A 19,088-nucleotide genomic window follows, 5' to 3' on the forward strand; every position below is an offset into this window, starting at 1 on the left:
ACGGTAGAGGACCAAGGACAAAACTATCTTTTAGAACTATGGATAGGGAAGAAGGAGCATCGTGAAAGATACAGTTTTAGCTAAACAAATTACAGTATATGGACATAATGGAATACTATTGAGTTATAAGAAATGATAAAAAAGAGAAACCTGATAAGATTTACATGAGCTGATGCAGAATGAAGTGAGCCCAAGGACAACAATTTATACCACAACCACAACCTTACAAAGAATGTAATTATGAAGACTTGAGAACTCTGAATACAATGACCAACCAAGACAATGGATAAAGGGTGCTCTAACACTCTTGAATATAGCCAATGTGAGAGTTGAGTTTTCTTGACCATACATATTACAAGAGTTTTGTGGGGGTTTTGCATTCCCTTACATTGAAGAAATGGAAGGGAGAGTATGCTCCCCTTCAGTGAAAAGTGAAAAGATGAAAGAAAGCCAAAAGGAGAGCTTTGAAAGTTACATGTTGGATTTATTACGTACTTAAAAGAAAAGCAAGCTCTAAATATAAAAGATATTATTTCATATACAGTCTACTCTTTTGTTCGGTGTATGTGGAATTGCTCTTATATTTGCTCTTTGTTAAGTTCAGAACAAAAAGAATTGACTGTTTTTGTAGGGAAAGTGAGTATTAAAAATTCAAGCAGTATGGGGCAGATTAGTAAGTTGAATGGAATGGGTAAGAACTTTTAAAAGTCGTGGCTTTATGAAGTTTTTATGTAATATGTGAGCTACTTCATGTTGAATATTTTCATAAAAATTTTGTTTTGATACATTCTGATAACTTCCAAGCAAATTCCTCTACAATATATATTCATTAAGGAAGATAGCATTGATTTAACAGAAAAAGGTGGGGGGGGTCTGTCCCTTTGACAGTTTGATATTAACATTTGCCTTTGTATTTGACCACAATTTTGTCTTTACCTTGTTGCAGTCATGGTGTGGGTTCTTTTGAGCCTGAATTCTTCGTCTGCATCACTTCATAGAAGTCTTCCTCATATTGATAATTCCTTATTGATTCCCCTAGGCTAATAAAGTCATTGTCTAATCATTAGATTCTGGTTTTTCTTGGTATATGTTATTTATCCAAAATTTATGCCCTTGTAGAAGAGTGAAAGAAAGTAAATTGTCGCGTAATTCACAATTTGGAAGAAATCTGAGTCAGAAATTTTCCAGTTAATTTAATCTTGGAATACTTTGGATTTTTAATATACTGGTCATGGTCAGTGTCTAGGTGTAGAGTAAATATTCCCTAGGATAAGAGGGGAAGGGTTGGGAAATTTGGAAGCAAAATCAAAGAAATCATGCTCCCTTACCCCAGATAATTATTATTAACTATTTTAAATAATTTTAACGTTATTTCCTTAATAGTATTTTATTTTTTCCAATTACTTGTAAATATAATTTTCAACATCCACTTTTACAAGATTTTGAGTTCCATATTTTTTCTTTTTTCCTCCCCTACCTCCTCCCCAAGGTATTTTTAGTATTTGAAGTCTAGTTTGTTACAATTAAGAACTCTCAGTTATATAGAATACCAGAGTTCTGTAGTGTGAAACATTGGTCTAAATGCAATGATTCTTAACATTTTTTTTTGTTAAAAAATTTGATAGTCTTTTGAAACCTACAGACCCCTTCTTAGAATAATTTTTAATGCATAAAATAAAAATATACAATTATAGTGGACCGACATTATAATGAAGCAAAGATTTTTTTTTTTCTAATCTGGTTTCATTGACCGTTAATCTTTCCAGATTCCTTAGAGATCCTTTGACCCCCAGCTTTATGAATAAAATCTGGAGACTCTCCAGACTGAATAGGATTTAGTTGGATCCATTTGGGAATTTTTCTTTAGAAAGAGACCTTTATAATATAAAGCATTGGGGAAACAGTGGCCTTTGTTTTAGCCTTGAGTAAATTGGCCCTCAAAGTTTGTGAGTTGATACCTGTCACTCTGTGATTTAGTTGCAAAGCAAGGAGTAGAACCTAGTGTTAGTTATAACTTATATTCCGTTGTCCTTTCTGTTATACCACACTTTCAGGAGAGAACCCCTTCCAGGTTTTTGGGTGGATACTTTATGAAAGATTTATAGAAAGACATGGACAAAAATTTGCATGAATGACCAGGGAAAGGTTTCAATTCAGTAGAGGAAAGAAAATATATTAAGACCTTGGTATGCGCTTACTGTACCAAGCATGTGGAATACAACTTATTTTTTTAAATCCCTGCTTTCAAGGAGTGCTCACATTTTAATTGAGGAACCAACACATGAAAGGTTTCAGCTACAATCAGATGGGAAAGTCCAGCATTTAGGATACAATGACAGTGCAGATGGTGATACCTTTTTTTTTTTTAAATATTGTTTCCTCTGATAAAATTTCTGGTGTAGAACCATTTGACAATGCCAAAGACTTAGGTGGCAGAAACTTTTTTGGTGGGGAGGAAGGGAAGGCAAGGCTATTGGGGTTAAGTGACTTAAGTCACATAGCTAGTTAAGTGTCAAGTGTCTGAAGCTGGATTTGAACTCAGGACCTCAAGACTCCCAGGGCCAGCTCTATTCACTGGGCCATCTAGCTGCCTCCAGAAACTTTTGTTTCTGGGTCTTTAGTATCCATTCTGTAGCATCTGCATGAGTGTCTCCATAGAGCTTGCTTTCTAGAATGATAGCTGTGGGCACTATGCTGGAGGCGTTCCTAATCCCAAGACTTTGGGGTTCAGGGTCCTGGGCTGTCTTCATCTGGTTCTGAGGGAAGATGGTTGTCAAGATGATGGTGGGAGTTTAATTTGCCTAGTGCATTCCATCTCCTTTCTCCTTCAGAGAAATTTGCTGCTTTAGCAAAATTGGCTTGCCTGCCCTGTGTCTGGCAGTTGGTTGGCAGTTGGTGGGGATAGCTAACTCCACCTCTACAGGAGTTGTTTCCCTGCACAATGGCTGTGAAAAGCTAGACTGGAAGCAGGATTTGGGGGTACTGCCACTCTTAGGGCTCTTATGCTTATCTGCCCGTTGGTGGCAGTTGGTGGTGGTGAGCAAGGTGGACCCCTTCTCTCCAATGATTTTTCTGTTGATGTTGATGGCTGTGGTGTCTGGGCTGAGAGGTTTGGGGAGAGACTACTATTCCCAAGATTCTTGGGCTTAATCATAATTGAGAAATATTTACTCAGAAGAGAAGTTTAATGGTAATGTGTATGCTAGTACATTGTAGTACAGTAGAGATTAGGGAATAAATGCTGAGGAATTATGTAAAGTAAGGAGGGTAAAACCATTTTGAGTGTGAAGTTAATCACTAGTATTCCTTAGACCAATTCAAGTTTTAGAAGGATTTTTCTAGAGAGAAGGGAGAAGTGCTATTTCAAATATGTAAATGAAATTATTCAGGACTTGGGAATTAAGAAAATATTTTTAAAAAAATAATTGTCAGCTTTTAGAGGAAGAAATGTTCTTAATAGATCATGACAAAATAATAATTTGTGATATAATTACCATGCTGACATATCTAAGAATATCCTCATGCCTAGATTTCATTAAGGCATTTGACAAAATAGAAGGATTTGTTTGGGTATTTGTTGGGAAGTATCTGTTGTAGTGAAACAAAGCAAAGAAATGAAGCTCACACATTGCCTCTGTATGAAAATGTCTTATTCTTCACTTCTTATTTCTCTGCCAAGAAATAGAAAACATATTTGATTATCAGCGTTCTGACGTCATGCTTAGTCATTGCATTGAGTTCCTAAGTCTCTCAGAATTCTTTTCCTTTACATTATTATAGTCATTACAGGGCCATCTCTACTCATCTTGATCCGATATCTGACCACTGGGCCCAGATGGCTCAGGAGGAGAAAATGAGGCTGATGACTTTGTACAAACCTCCTTCACTTACATCCAATTCACATGTCATGGCATCACCTCCCTAATGTCATGGTCCCCTTTGAGATTGAAGGACAAACAATAACCACCTCCTGGCTTGGAGGCTCAGGGGATATATTCAATCCCATTGCTTTAGCAATAACTATTTTTGTTTGTTTTGGACCAGACTTGTGATTTCATTTGTATAGGGAACTTTGAAGGACACTGAAAGAAAAAAGTCTCAACTGGGACTTGAACCCAGATCTTCCTTTTCCTATCCACTCTGCCACGCAACATCTGTAACTGTGTATCAGAATAAAACTCTTTAAAATATTTATAGCCTTAAGTGCCCTTGTAAGGTTTACTTTGCTTTCGCCATTCAATACTCCTGTTCTAGTCAAGCTCTTTCAACACGTAACAGGTAAAATATTACAGTGGAAATCATTTTGAAAAAGAGTTCCATATTACACTCTTGGTGTATCTTACAAGATAGCCAGTTAGAATTCTCTAGTGATTAATATTCAGAAAAGTGCTGCAACCCAGAGTATAATTTCATTTAGTCTTCTCCATATACCAAAGGCTGAATCACACTAGTACTGTCCTTGATTAATAGTAATCCAGCTTTTACTTGAAGATCCAGCAACAGGCAACTCCCAACCCCCCAAGTCCCCGGTAGCCCATTATATTTCAAAGTTTTCATTTTTGAGAAGATCTGAAAGTTTGCCTTAAAATTTTCACCAATTGGCCCAAGTTCTGCTAGTAGTGGGAGGGCAGTGGCAAGCAGAACGAGTCTCAGTTCTTCTCCATCTAAGGTCCACTTTTGCAATTCCCCTACCTCTCCAAATAGTATTATTTCTCTAGTTTTAATTTCTTTAAACAAATCTTCGTATGATAGTTTTAAGACCATGATACCCTAAACTCTCAGCAAAATTAAAAGAAAAAAAAGAGTACCTACCCTTAAGCACTCTAAAATTCTAGAAGTTTGAAAAAAGGAAGGATGGAAGCCGTGTCACTCCCTGATGGGAAATAATGTGAGAAAGTATGGCAGAACAGGAGAAGGAAGCAGGTAGGAGTGAAATAGGATTGTCTTTTTGGTAGGAACCTATGTACTTCATCCTTGTCTTATTGGTAATATTTTTATTTATATTGGATTGTAAGCTCAAAGACAATGACTGTTCAAAGATTAAAATTTACACTGTAGAATGTTAACATATTTATGTGTACCTTGTTCATTTAGCAGGTAACATCTAAAGGTGCTGGTTTAAATCCTAATGCCAAAGTATGGCAGGAAGTTCCCCAAGGAAGCACTGATGCTCCTTCGTCTACTCATGGAAGTGAGAGTTCTTGGCAAGAAACAGCAGCTACTGCAGGACCCAGTCCTGATGGTAAGTCCTAATCATAAAGAAAAGTTTATTTTGTTGTTCTTTTTAAGTATTTATAGTACATCGATAAACTTAAGATCTCTTTTCATACACACACACAAACACACACGCACATCACAATACATGCTGTTTATACATAACATTCCCTCAAACTGTATCCTGTGTTCATTTGGCAGTAAGAAGAGGTATTCTATACCTCAACACTTGAATTTGTGAGATTAACCAATAAATATTAAGCCTCAAAGCATACCATACTCTACAGTATCAAGATTGTTTACTAGGGAAAGTAACCCGTCTGAAGACTTGAGCTGAGGAAGTACCATCATGTCAGAAGTATTTCACTGTGAAGTATTCTTCATAATTTTCAGTCTGAAGTCCAAAAAATACATAGGACTGAATTTTGACAAATTGAAAGGTGGACATTAGAACAGACTAAAATAAGAGCACTTCACAATGAAAAGTTAGTAACAAAAAATATAAAAGATCTAACAATATTGGGAATGATAGTCTAGTGGAAGGAGGCAAAGGATGATCCACAGAAGTTAGTAAGTCCCAATCAAGCCAAAGTGGTGACCAGATTAAGGGACAGAAAAGGGCTATTTTCCCCTCTTTTCCTCGCCCCTGAAAAGATTAATTCATTTCATTTTGACTCTTCATGGTCCTGCCATATATTTCTTCCAACTGCTTCTTTCAATTAGAAATGGACACAAGGAAGTAGAGGGACACATTAAAGGAACTTTATTAATGCCAATAGAGATAAATTGATTGAGAATAATGGGAATGTTGCTAGGTTATCATTAATCATACTCCCATGGAGACAGAGGGCAAAAAGCCCAGAAAAGAATGTTGGGGAGAGGCTATGTGAAAACCTTGTGATAAATTGTGTATCTCTGATACAACTATCAAACTGATTCTTTTTGCTTCAGACAGAGCAGGAAATCATATTAAACCTATGTTCTGCCAAAAAAAAAATGTCCTAGAGTATGGAGCAAATATTTTTTGCCTTCTGCTTTTAAAACATTCTACTCAACCTCCAATAAAATATTTGCCCAACTTAATGTAGTGTTATCATATTGGGGTATAATTTGTGATTATTTAAACTATAAGAGAACAAAAAGCCCTCACAACCCAGATACATTATAAATGTCAACATCTGATTCATATTTTTATTATGTATGTATCTAGAGAAAACTTAGAGGTGGTGACAATCCTGCTATCCCCAGAGACGTCCATATAATAACATTCAATTATGATAAACTTTCCCTGTACTTAGAACAGCTATGACTTCACTATAATTTAAAGGTTGAGTAGTACTGGTGTGTTTTCCAGGCCTTAAAGTAGAATTTCAAACGCATAAATAGCCTTGGTAGACTAAACTTGATGTTTATGTCTTTGGATGACAGGTTTAACTTAACCGTTGTAACAAAAATGGATTTATATTCTTTGTAAATAGCACTTTTCCCCTTGTACTGTAGAATCTTAATACATTTACCATATTTTTCTTTTATAATATCAAGATAGGTGTGATGCCTTTTGATTTTTAAGAAACAAATAATTGGAAAGCAGGTTTTGCTACATACAGTTTAGTTCCACTGTCAGTATAATAAGTAAAGTATTTCATATAGTAAGGAGACTTTGGTATCTGGAATATATTTATAAGTTGGTGCAGTATAATCAAAAGTTTGACTCTTGACAGCTGTGTTACCATGAGCAGTATAACACCTCTGAGCCTTTATTTTCCTATCTTTAAAGTCAGATATGAACTACATACCTTATCAGATTTTTAAAAGGGAACACGTACTTTATAAATCACAAATTTAAGGAATTAAATGGGCCCGCAAAAATTTGATCCATGATTATAGTTTTCTTTGACAATATTCACAATTGCATTTCCCTAAAAACAGAGAAAAATTTATATACAACCTCATTTTGACAACTTTACTCACTACTGAAATCCACAGAAGCCTATATAGAAAAACCTTATCTTATCCTTGATATTATGTATTGTTTTCTTTTGTGCAGGTACCTTGGAGATTCCAGATGACAACTGTAAAGAATATGATGTAATGTATTCATCTTGTGAAGCTTCACAGAGTAACACAGGAGTTGAAGAAGTACCTACAGATGGAATGGTTTTGTCACCAGAGGATCTGAGTTACCAAATTTATGATATATCTGGTAAATACTATGGTTTCAGAAGCCACTACCATTCATGGTCTAGTGCTAGCCATTTTCCAGCTGGTTTTTGTAACTGTCCTCTGTTTAACTAGTCTCTGCTTTCCCCCTTCCTTAAGCTGTGTAGAACTTTTATTTGTTGATCTCAGAGGATTAAATATCATGTATCTAATATCTTGATTCACTTCTGTGAACTCTCTTTGACTGTCTTTATTGAATTAAAAAAAGTCACATCTTCAAGTAATACTGTCATCTGGATTGATTTTTAACCCCTTCAAATTAAAAAATGAGTAGTTTTGTCGTTTAATGAACTTATTAGTCCATCTAAAACTTTGTCCATTTGTAAAATGTGTGATTCTGGCTTTACAAGATTAGAGATTTAATGAAATAATTTACAAGCTATTAAAATGAAAAAGATAAATATTGCAATTTTATGATTTTTCGGAACGGAAAGAATTTTTTAATAAAGGGCTAGATGAATCATTTCATGTGTTAACTTGAGCAAACAATTTAGTCATTCTGGGTCTATCTTTTGGGCTGTAGAATCCTTTCTAAACGCAGGTTCTGAAAGGGAAAAATCTCTTTACATCTCTGAGTTTTATAAAAACCTGGTGCAATTACCAAAACATCCAAAGTCCCAGAGAAATTACTAATGAAGTATTTATAAACTGTGGTGAATTTTAACGTTTACTTAAAATGAGTATGTGAAATAATTGTGGCTTCATTGTAGATTTAATTAGCTTTTCAATAGGCATATTAAAGATCAGCATAGTGTATAGTGATTGATAGTGAGTACTGTTCTTGGGATTAGAAAGCATTCTGTCTATGGTACTTATAACCATGGACAAATCACTTAACCTATAAATGCCTTAAACATGTCCCTAGAATTTATTTATTAGATCATAGAAAGAGTACAAGAAGGTGCATCATTGATGAGATTATAGATCCTTCTGTATTGCCATGTAGAGAACTACAGGCTACATAATGGTAAATGCAAAATTCCTGAGATCTCTGATCTTTCAAATCTTAGGGAAGGTATTTTTCTTTGGATATGCAACTGAATAAAATTATAGTGCAAGTCAATGTAGAAATTGAAAATACAACACTTTTATACTGCTTTTCAGGACCATGCTAAAATTAGCTTAGGCTCTATTGGCATTATTGACAGCTTTTTAAAAGAGAAAAGTTCTATTCTGTAGATAAATGAATGAAAAGCATTTATTAAACAATTACTTGTGCCAGACCTACACCAAACACTTGGGAGACAGAAAGCAAAGATGTGTCTACACTTCTAAAGCTTATATAATAATTAGCATAATAATTGCAAATATTATTCGTGTAGTGCTTTATGGTTTCCACAGTGCTTTACAAATAGCTCATTTTATCCTCACGACAACCCTGGGATGTAGGGATTCTCCTTTCCCACATTTGACAGAGGAAAAAATTGAAGCAAACAAAGTTTAAGTGACATATCCAAAAGTCATTAATATTCCATCTTATTCTCAGCTTTATTACCAAGGTGTCCTTGAATTTTTTTACCCCACACATCAAATACGTCACTAAGTCCTGTTTCTACCTTCAAAACATCCTCTTCTTTCCACTCACATAGTCTCCTCCCTGATTTAGATCTTCATTAAAGTCCAGTAGCTTCCTGTTTTACCTCTATAATGAAATACAAAATTCTATTTTCACTTATAAATCCTTCACAACCTGGCCCCTACCCATTCTGTACTTCTTCACCTTCTTGAATTTCTTTCAGGCTTTTTCCAGGACTCTCACTCCTTGCTCTCACTTCCCCTTTGAGATTACCTTTACAAGGGAGGGAGGAAAAAAATCTTGCCATTTTATGAGCAGTTTTTTTTTTATCATATGTTGTTTCCCCCATCAAAATGTGAACGAGGCCTTAAGGGTTTTGTGTATCACCAGGACTTAACACAGTTAACTGGCAAATAGCAAAAAGTGTATACTAAATGCTTGTTGACTTACCAGAAGAAAAAGAAGTCAGTATTTGTTATGTCTTTCTAATATATGTTATTAGACTACTGAAAGGGTTTCTTAATTAAGTGCTTTGATTCCTTAATAAATAGTTTATTTTGTTGGTCAGAATTCTGCCATAAATGAGTTAGACCATGGGTATTTTCTACCCTGCTTGGGGCATTCCCCCTTTTAGCTCTGAAGTCATCATCAAATCAGTATTTTCATTACTACAGGAAAAGGCATGTATGTAAATCAGTTCTCCTGTGACTCTTCATCATACTTCCTATACTAAAACGCCCCTTCCTGGCTACCACTTATGTGCCTTCTCCCGTTAGATGGCAGGGACCATCTAGCCTTTATATCTCTAGCACTTGGTATATAATAAACCTGGACTAAATGTTTTAAAACTAATGGATGAGAAAATTAATTTTTTAAAGGATCAATCATTAAGTTTTAAGTGCCATTATATTTAGTTAAGAATGGAAACATGGAGAAGTATGAAACATTTAGTTTCAGCATCAATGAAGTATATATTATGGTTGCTAAGTTTCTGACAGTTGATCAGAAGTTCTAAGTGACTTGACACTAATTTATTTTTTTCTTTACTCTCCTAAACAGGTGAAGGCAGTTGTACAGTTTCTGTTGAAGATTTAAAGGAATGTCTAAAGAAACAGTTGGAATTCTGTTTTTCAAGGTAATATGATTGTCTTTCTCAGTTTTAAGAAAATTGCTGAGTCAGAAGCAGAATAATAGGAACTGGAGGGGAAGAAAGAAGCAGATTTATTGGCATATGTTCTCTCAGTTAATCAAATATTATACTAATAGAAAAAGAGTCCTGTTACGTTTATATCAAGATTTAGGATTAGGTGAACTATAAATTCAGTGAAATTTATAGAATTCAATTTAGCATGTCCTGTAAAATGATTTTTAAAAATGAAAAGCTCAAATATTTATAGCAGCTCTTTGAGCTGATAACTAGAAATATATCCATCAGTTGCAAGGGCTGAACAAATTATAGTACCTGATTGTAATGGAATTGTTGGATTGCAAGAAATGTTAAAAGAGATAATTTTAGAAAACTCTGGGAAAACTTGAATGAAATGATGCAGAGTGAAAACAATTAATACAAAAATAACCTTGAAAAAATGAAAGATTCTCAGATAACCCAGTGACACCCATGAATCCAGAGGACTAGTGAGAGAGAAACACTACCCATCTCGTTACAGGTGATAGACTAAATATGCAGAATGAGAAACACATTTTTGTTGTAAATGGTTGAGGCAAAAATTTGTTTCACTTCACTATACATACTGGTACATGAATTTTGTTTTTTTCTTCAGTTGGAAGGTAAGAGGTGGGGAAAATATGTAATTGAAAAAAGTATTTACAAGTAAAATAAGAGATGGATTGTTGGAGGAGGAGGCAGAATAAATTCAGAAATGGATATGATGGCAAAACAAACAGTATCAACAAAAATAAGATAATTTTTAATAAAAAGTGATTACTGCCCAAAAAATATATGTGTTTGACTTCCCAGTTTTAGTTACAAATCAATACTCTCTTCACTGCAGCAATACATGTATCATCTTAAAATAATTTTAACTAAAGGGAACCATTTTGATGGTCCCAGATTGGTTTAAATGGTTAACATGTGTAAGAGGTTGGTGTTTTTCAGCCTTATCATTTCAATGTCTTCATATAATTCAGTATTTTTGTAATGTTTTATTTTTCATAAGTAGTTTCTTTCATAAGAAAAATGGCCTTTCTAGTAATTGTAGCCTCACACTTCTTTAATTCTTTCAGAGAGAATCTATCTAAGGATCTCTACTTGATGTCTCAAATGGACAGTGACCAGTTTATCCCAATTTGGACAGTTGCCAACATGGAAGAAATAAAAAAGTTGACCACAGACCTGGATCTTATTATTGAAGTATTAAGATGTATGTTATGGATGTTTTTATGTATGATGTATGTTTTTAAGTTGAATGACTTGAAGAAGGAAATTTTTAGTCCTTTTCTGTTCACTGCTTCATTTCAAGAAAAATAGATAGCTTTCTGGTCTAATTTTTTTTAACAAATGTACTTTACTGTTCATGTCACAGTATCTAGCTCAGTCAGTAAGTTATTTGTCTCCTTTGGGATAGGCATTGTGTTAATCTCTGGGAATACAAAAAGGCATAATTTTTGCCCTCAAGGAGCTCACACTCTTATAAGGGAGGCAACAAGCAAACAAATGTACAAATGTAAGACTCTTTTAAGTTAAAGGAAAGGTGCCAGCTTTAATTGGTAGAGTGAGTTTCTTCACCTGGTAGTTCTCTGTAGCAACTAAATTACAGGTTCATGACCACATTTCTCACATCTGGGCTGTACAGTGTAAAGCACGTATATTTCTGGCTTTATTTTAATTCACTGGTAACATTTCATTGTGTTCATTCTATAATTTGTAAGACCTCTCTTTTATAAACTACTTTATAATACTTACTACAGCCTGTGAATCTCCATCGGAGGGGGCTTCTTTTGCTCAAGCTCTTAATAAGTATTTTGGGCATAATCTTTTAATATTAAATGAAGTTTTCTTACAGGTTATCTATTTTAGTCCAAAGTTACATATGTTATACCAATTTGTTTTAATGCAAATGATAAGTTCTATTTGTTAATAATGTTAAGGTTTTGCCGATTTAGAAAAGGAAAATAATCACTTGTGCTTTTTCATAATATTTCTGTAAGAATATCAAACATTAGTAGTCACAGAGGTATGACTTTTAATAAATAATGCCCATTTCATCACGATGTATATCCACCTAGTAGTTAGCTTCTGCAGATGATCATTTTTATTTCTGGTTAATGGGAGTATTGCTATAGCACTATTTTCGCAGATGGCTTTTAATTTTTTTTAATACGTTTTTAGCCTCTCCTATGGTTCAAGTTGATGAGAAGGGAGAGAAAGTGAGACCAAATCATAAGCGATGTATCATCATCCTTCGAGAAATCCCTGAAACTACACCAATAGAGGTAAGAAATGGAGGGCTAAGTAGGTGCAAATGCAGAATGCGTGATACATCAGCTACCTGTCTGAATCTCTTTCTCACTTCCTACATATGCTGTTCCAAACCTTTTCCCTCAAACCTTCCATACTTCTCCATGTTCCCACTCTTCACTCAGTCTCTTGCCACTTAATTTACTGAAAATATCCATGCTTTTCATAATGAACTCTTTTAAAAACCTTATCGATATCATTCCCCACTTTATCCTCCTTTATACCAGTCTTTGTAAAGAGGTAGGCAGCCCTTTTTTCTAAGACCAGAGTTTTTACATGTGCCTTTCGATTCATCCCTTCTTCAGCATATCGCCCCCTCTATTCATCCCTTCTCTTTCTAATCTTGTTTCTCTCTTTTATTTCCTGATTTCTTCCTCTCATTAAACATGCTTTCCTATCCTATTTCCCCTCCTCTCTCTTTGTCACTCAAAACTCCTAGGAAAGTCTATCAACACTTGTTTGTCTCTACTGATCTTTCATTCACTCCTCAACCCCTGACAATCTGAAACTATTCTACCCAAAGTAGCACCAGCTTCTTAATTGTAAATCCGATGGCTTTTTTAGTTTGTTTTTCCATTGATCTCTGCTGCATTTGGTGTACTTGTTCATCACACTCTCCTTTTGTATACTCTTTTCTGAGTTTTCAAGAAACTGCTCCCTCCTGGTTCTCATCCTGCATGTGTGACCTCTCTGCTAGATCATCCATAGTCCCCTAACTATGAGAATTTCCCAAATTCCCACCTTGGCCATTTCTTAAAAAAATATCTCATCCTGTATCCTGAGTTAGTGAGCAGCATGATTAATTAACAGTTCTTTGGAATCCTGATTCTCATTGCCTCGATCAGAGACTTTCACATAGGTGGGGGAAAGAAAGTTGGGCCAATATGAAAGAGCTTACTAAGCAAACTAGAGAACGTACATTCTATCTTAGAGACAACCAACAACCTCTGGAATTTATTGAATAAAAGTGATGTGCTGAGATCTGCACCGTGTGAACTGAACCAAGAATATTTTATATAATCATAGAATTGCAATGTAAAGGGAGACGGAGGCAGCTGGTATCTTAGTGGATAGAGCACTGGACCCAGAGTCAGGACAACCTGGATTTCTCAAATCCAGCCTCAGACCTTCTTAGCTGTGCGACCCTGGGCAAGTCATTTAACCTTTGATTGCCTGACCTCCCCCCTACCCCCCCAAAAAATAAAAGGATCTATTATAGAAGGAAGTGGCAAACAACTCCAGGTATCTTTGCCAAAAAAACGCCATGGTCCACAGGGTCAGGGAGTTAGACACAACTGATCATCTGAACAAAGGGAGAAAACATTGCCCTAATTGGCAGTACCAAATATTCTTGTTACATAATTAAAAGGTGTAAATATGATTAATTGAGGGGCATCAACTGTTAATAACGTAGGTAATAGGGATAGAGAAACAGGCTCTTGTGTATCCACATTGAATTGGAAAAGAAATCAGTTAAAACAGATTGTCTTAAGATGCTGAGCTGTATAAACTAGTTGTGGAATTAGAAAAAAATTTTAAACAATTTGGTTTTTTAAGTGTTCTCAATCTTGTCATCTTTAGATAAGTATGCATATTTAAAAGGTGTCTTCTAAATTTTTTTACATTAAGTGATATTTTTAACTGACAATTTTCGTTGCCATTGTTCTAGGCAACATTGTCTTTTTTATCTTTTATTTTCCTTATGTTAATCCTTTAGTCTTGTGCCCTCTCAACCAAAGTCAATATTTTCCATGTTTCCTTAGTAAAGAAAGAATATTTTTACATGGAATCCTTGTGCACAGAACCATTTGTAGCCATCTCACCCACCATGGGGTGCTTGGCAAAGTAGGCCAGGGATAGTAACTATTTACCCCCAAGGAAGAAGAGAAAAAGAGATGGAATAGGGTGGAGGAAGAATGATTTAATAGACAAGAGAATGAAAACATTACTAAAACTATACACTAGTCTGTAGTATCAGACTGGGTTTTCTTTGGAGAAAACCCGATTTGACTATGCACTAGTGAGACTTTCCCAACATTGTAATGTTTTGGGACATTTGAAGAAATCTTAACAGTTGCTTTCATCTAAGCTCTTGTCTGTGTTATGGTTTAAGCAAAATGCCTTATTTTGATTCCCACAGTGGAAAATGTTTATTTTTCTAGTCCTTCCTTACAGCAGTTTTCAAATGTAATCTTACATCAACTTCCCATCTCTAAATCACAGAAATGATTTAAGTTTTGTTGCTATTTTTCCAGTCATTATTGGATATTGTTCCCCTCCCCCAAATATTAGCATTCATTCTTATGTTTCTGTTTTAATCTGCTATATTTGCCATAAACATTTTCCCTATCTAGAAAATTGCCTGGAAAGAGCCCTGGATTTAAAATCAGTACTTGAATCTTTATACTTCTTTGGGTCTTAGTTTCCTAACTTGTAAAAATTTTGAGGCTAAATGATCGTTAGAATTCCCTCAAACTCTAGACTCTGACTCTGAAATAAGGTTGACTTTTCATAAAATAAGAGCTAATCCAATATTCACTTAACCAGTACTTAATAAGCACCTGTTGACTACATAGCCACTATGTGTTTTAGGTATTAGAGAAAGATTGGAAATAGAAATAATCTTTTTGTGTCCTCAGTAAGAGCTGGAAATTTTGCAGGTGGTCTCTGCCTCTTGGGTTATGGAGTTGCTTGCTTCTCAAAAGTAACTTGTCAGAATTCTCTCTCTAAAGATAGTTGTCATTACTCAGTAACAAGGAATCAACAGGAAGATGGGGGCGGTGCTCATTTCTATAGTTGAATTGACTTTTATAAAGCAGTTGCTAGTTTTATTCTCAAAGCCTTGACTTTAAGGTTATTTTTTTTAGCATAGTATGTCAGTCCAGAGGGTGGTAGTTATTTACTGTACCACTAGATAATTTTAAGAACCATGGCCATGGATCTTTTAAAAAAAAAAAGAAAGAAAGAAAATACTAGTACTTGTCCGTTAACCTGCTGACAAAATTCACACTTTAAACCTATGCCCTTAGCTTTTTACAATATTAACCAATTTAATAACCATATTGTGTTTTCAGAAACTAAATACTGACAGTTCTAGCTTTACATAAATTTTGCATTATGCGAATTCTCTTGCTGGACTTGGCTGGGCTTCAGCTCTGGCAGGCAGTTGAAGGGGTGCCCTGTGCCAGGAGTCCTTAAGTTTAGGCAGTGAAGCCACTCTGGCTGTGGGGGCCACAGAGCTGCAGAAGGGACATGGAACCCTTTGAGGCTAAGGCACAGTCTGTGGAGCAGTCTACTTAAGTGAGAACTGGCTGTAATGAAAATCTTAGTGTTTTGAAACTACCTTCTATAAAAGGATGAAAGGATTCAGTATACCACTTAGTAGCTAAAAGGCTGAACTGCCCAGATTGGGTTCTTAATGAACAGGTTCTATCATTAATCTCTTGATGTGGCTAAGTTGATCCAAAAATATCTATCCCAGCTCTTTCTTTTGTAAATTCTCTTTCCAGGAATATTATTACATGATTTTAAAAATGATGATGAAGGTTTTTTCTGTTTTTATTGAGAGCTTGTAAGAGTCAGGCAAAATCTTTATTTGAATCTCATCTTTAATATAAGTAAGTGACACTTCTGAAACTCAGATGCGGATAATATCACTGGGATCTCTTCATATCCCAGATGAAGATACTGGAGCTTAGAAATGTTAAATGAGTACTCAAAGTAACACAGTAAGTAACAGAAGGGGCACTTGAACTCAAGTCCCTGACTCCAAATCCATTGTTCTTAAATGAGAGTGTGTTTTGTCCTCTCTTATTTAGAATGTAACTTCTTTCAGAGTAAGCACCACCTTATTGTACTTTTATTTTTGTATTTATTTGTATTGTACATTTTAATTTTTATCCCAAACACTTATTCTGCTTAGCATGTTGTAAGTACTTAATAAAGTGCTGTATCTAAAGTACGTTTGTAACAGAATATGCTGGAATAACAGAAATGCTGGAGCCAACTCCAATCAGCTCATAAAAACAATTGTTAAGTTTTCATAATGAGTATTTCCATTCACGGCTTAATTTATTGTTTTACTGGTTGTGTAGACTTGAGAAAGTAATGGAGAAAATATTGATAATGCAGGATAAACTTGTGTCACATCACATTTTTTTCTTTTTGGAGAGCTAGTTTCCAGTAGATACTTCCTAATAATCCTTAAATAACAGTACAAATGCCAGCTATTATTATGTGAAGGAAGCAAGCACTTCACTAAGTTTTTCCTAACCCTAGCAATGGAATTAATTACAGGTGTGAGGTTTTCAGTTCGTAATCCAAATCTGCAGATATGTAGTTGAATTTCTGTATGTCTTTAGAGTTAATTGGTTTTTCTGCTTCTTGTATTTTAAGGAAGTTAAGGCACTCTTCAAAAACGAAAACTGTCCCAAAGTGATAAGCTGTGAGTTTGCTCACAATAGCAGCTGGTACATTACATTCCAGTCTGATACAGATGCACAACAGGTAAGAAAATGTTTTTTAGTATTGCCTCAAGTGGCCATTTATGTTTTCACCATTACGTTCTAACTCTTTGGGAAGCTTCTCATTTCTATTTTCTTAATTTTTCTTTTTTTCTTTTTGTAGTTGCACATTAAAAAAAACTCATTGAAAATTTATTGAATGTATTAAATTGCTTTTGCTAAATTTAGAAATTAAGTTTTTGTTAAAATTAGAGATTAGTTGAGATGCCTGGTAATCATAATTCAGTATTTATCTTGGGTTTTGAGTTGTAAATTGTAGCTTTGTTCTTTTTAACATAAATTGTGACCCTAACCAAAGGATTCACAAAGTAAGATTTGGGCGTTTGAAATTTTCCATGATTTTTTTCCCCTTAGAAATCAGTTTGTATAGTTAGTCTTCATGACTTGGTGATCTGCATAAGTATTTGTTTAAGTCTTAGTTAGAATAAATGCATTTCTTTTGATTCTCATTCTCTATAATGTCTGTGCATTATAGAATTGCTGGTGATTTTTTCATCTTGTCACTTTTCGTCTTATTCCTGTTTTGTTGTTTTTTGGTTGGGTGAGGGGCAGGTAGCATGACATCATTTGCCTTTTGTTTTCTTTTGGAAATATGGGCTGGTAACCTACATCATTTTTCTTGATTTCCTTTAAATGTAATGCTAACAAATTTTTCCAATGCATTTTTTTGCAGGCTTTTAGATATTTGAGGGAAGAAGTTAAAACTTTTCAGGGCAAGCCAATCATGGTAAGATATTTTTTCTTAAGTAGAAAATTATCATGTAGACATTATTGGTATTTCCTTAAAAGGAAAAACCAAGTTAGCATACAGAGAATGGTTAGTATGCATATGTATTAAACTGCCCCAGAGTGGTGGTGTGAGTTTGTTATTAATTCCTCACAGCAATATCCTGTGCCATCCATATGCACACAACAAATAAGGGACATGTAGTCCTAGTTTTAAATGAAATTCCAGGTCTACAACTCCCAAGATTCCAAGATCTTAGGTGAAAGATCTACATGTAACATTGATTCTTTGGGCCCTACTGAGAGCCATGGAGTGGGAAATATCTCTTTGCCTTAAGTCCTGCTCTGGTTATGTTCCCTTGATTTTAGAGGGTCCACTTAATCACTTAATAATACTATCTTTTACAAAGATTGCTTACTTCAGACATAGAGCACAGATATAAAACATCCCTCTATTCCAACACACCTCCTTTTGATATGGATGTAAACCATTTGATCTCTTTTAAGTTGTTTGCCAGAGTCATTCATTTGTTTTCTTCTTTTGATGAAAAATTTAGAAATATAAAATTTCCGAAACTGCCTTTGTTGCATCATGTAAATTTTGGTTTGTTGTTTCATTTTTTAATTAAAATTTCTGTTACTTCTTTGATTTGTTGAGTCAGAAATACTTTTTATTTAATTCCCTTATGTTTACATAAGTACATATTTTCTGTGTGTGTGAATGTACCTTTCCCCCTGAGCTAGGATTGATTCTTTCTTTGTCTCTCCTAGATGTAGCACATAGTGGGTGTTTAGAGACTTAACACATAGTGGGTGTTTAATAAGTGTTTATTGATTGACATAATGCAAAGTACTTTATGTGCCTAATTTCATTTTAACCTCATCAGAACCCTGTGAGGTAGGTACTACAGGAGGTAGTTCCATTTTACGGATGGAAAAACAAACCCAGAAGTTACGTAATTTGCTCATCTCTTATTGGACCTCATGGGGAGGTCAAATTCAGATATAAGTCTGCGTCCCCCATCCAGTACAGACTCTTCTTTTCCACTCAGTCACTGTTTTCTAATGGGGTCTTAAAGCTAAAAATATGGTAAATTTATTGTTTTCTCTCTGCCTTCCTTTGATTCCTATCAGATAACTTCTGAGCAAGTGTTTGCAGTGTGTTGCAATAGAGAAACTAGCCTTCTAAAATACCTTAGTCATTTCTTCTTCACTAAGCAGGCTTGGAAGTTGGCAGCCTGTTGAATTGGGACCACCAGATTGTGGTTCAGGCTAAATACAGATAAACATCATTAGAATAACAGTTACAATTTTTCCTACATTATAATTAGATTTATGGTAATGACTGGAAAGTTCTTTTGGCAGATGTTTCTGATTATTCAACATTAGGCATATATTCCTTTATTAAAGC

The 19,088-nt window shown here is 34.9% G+C and overlaps 1 protein-coding gene across 4 annotated transcripts in view; it reads left to right on the forward strand.

Annotated features, from left to right (window-relative positions):
* LARP4 (La ribonucleoprotein 4) overlaps positions 1-19,088 on the forward strand; it is a 55,947-nt gene that overhangs the window by 18,090 nt on the left and 18,769 nt on the right. For 3 of the 4 annotated variants that reach the window (XM_072654669.1, XM_072654671.1, XM_072654672.1), the window contains exons 2-8: positions 5,095-5,242; positions 7,262-7,417; positions 10,010-10,085; positions 11,195-11,331; positions 12,300-12,403; positions 16,824-16,934; positions 17,625-17,678. In XM_072654669.1, coding sequence (XP_072510770.1) covers positions 5,095-5,242; positions 7,262-7,417; positions 10,010-10,085; positions 11,195-11,331; positions 12,300-12,403; positions 16,824-16,934; positions 17,625-17,678 — 786 coding nt within the window. The remainder of the gene's footprint in view (positions 1-5,094; positions 5,243-7,261; positions 7,418-10,009; positions 10,086-11,194; positions 11,332-12,299; positions 12,404-16,823; positions 16,935-17,624; positions 17,679-19,088) is intronic. The other variant, XM_072654670.1, reaches the window with a different exon arrangement.

This window comes from Notamacropus eugenii, chromosome 3 (genome assembly GCF_028372415.1).
Source record: "Notamacropus eugenii isolate mMacEug1 chromosome 3, mMacEug1.pri_v2, whole genome shotgun sequence".
Lineage (NCBI taxonomy): Eukaryota > Metazoa > Chordata > Mammalia > Diprotodontia > Macropodidae > Notamacropus > Notamacropus eugenii.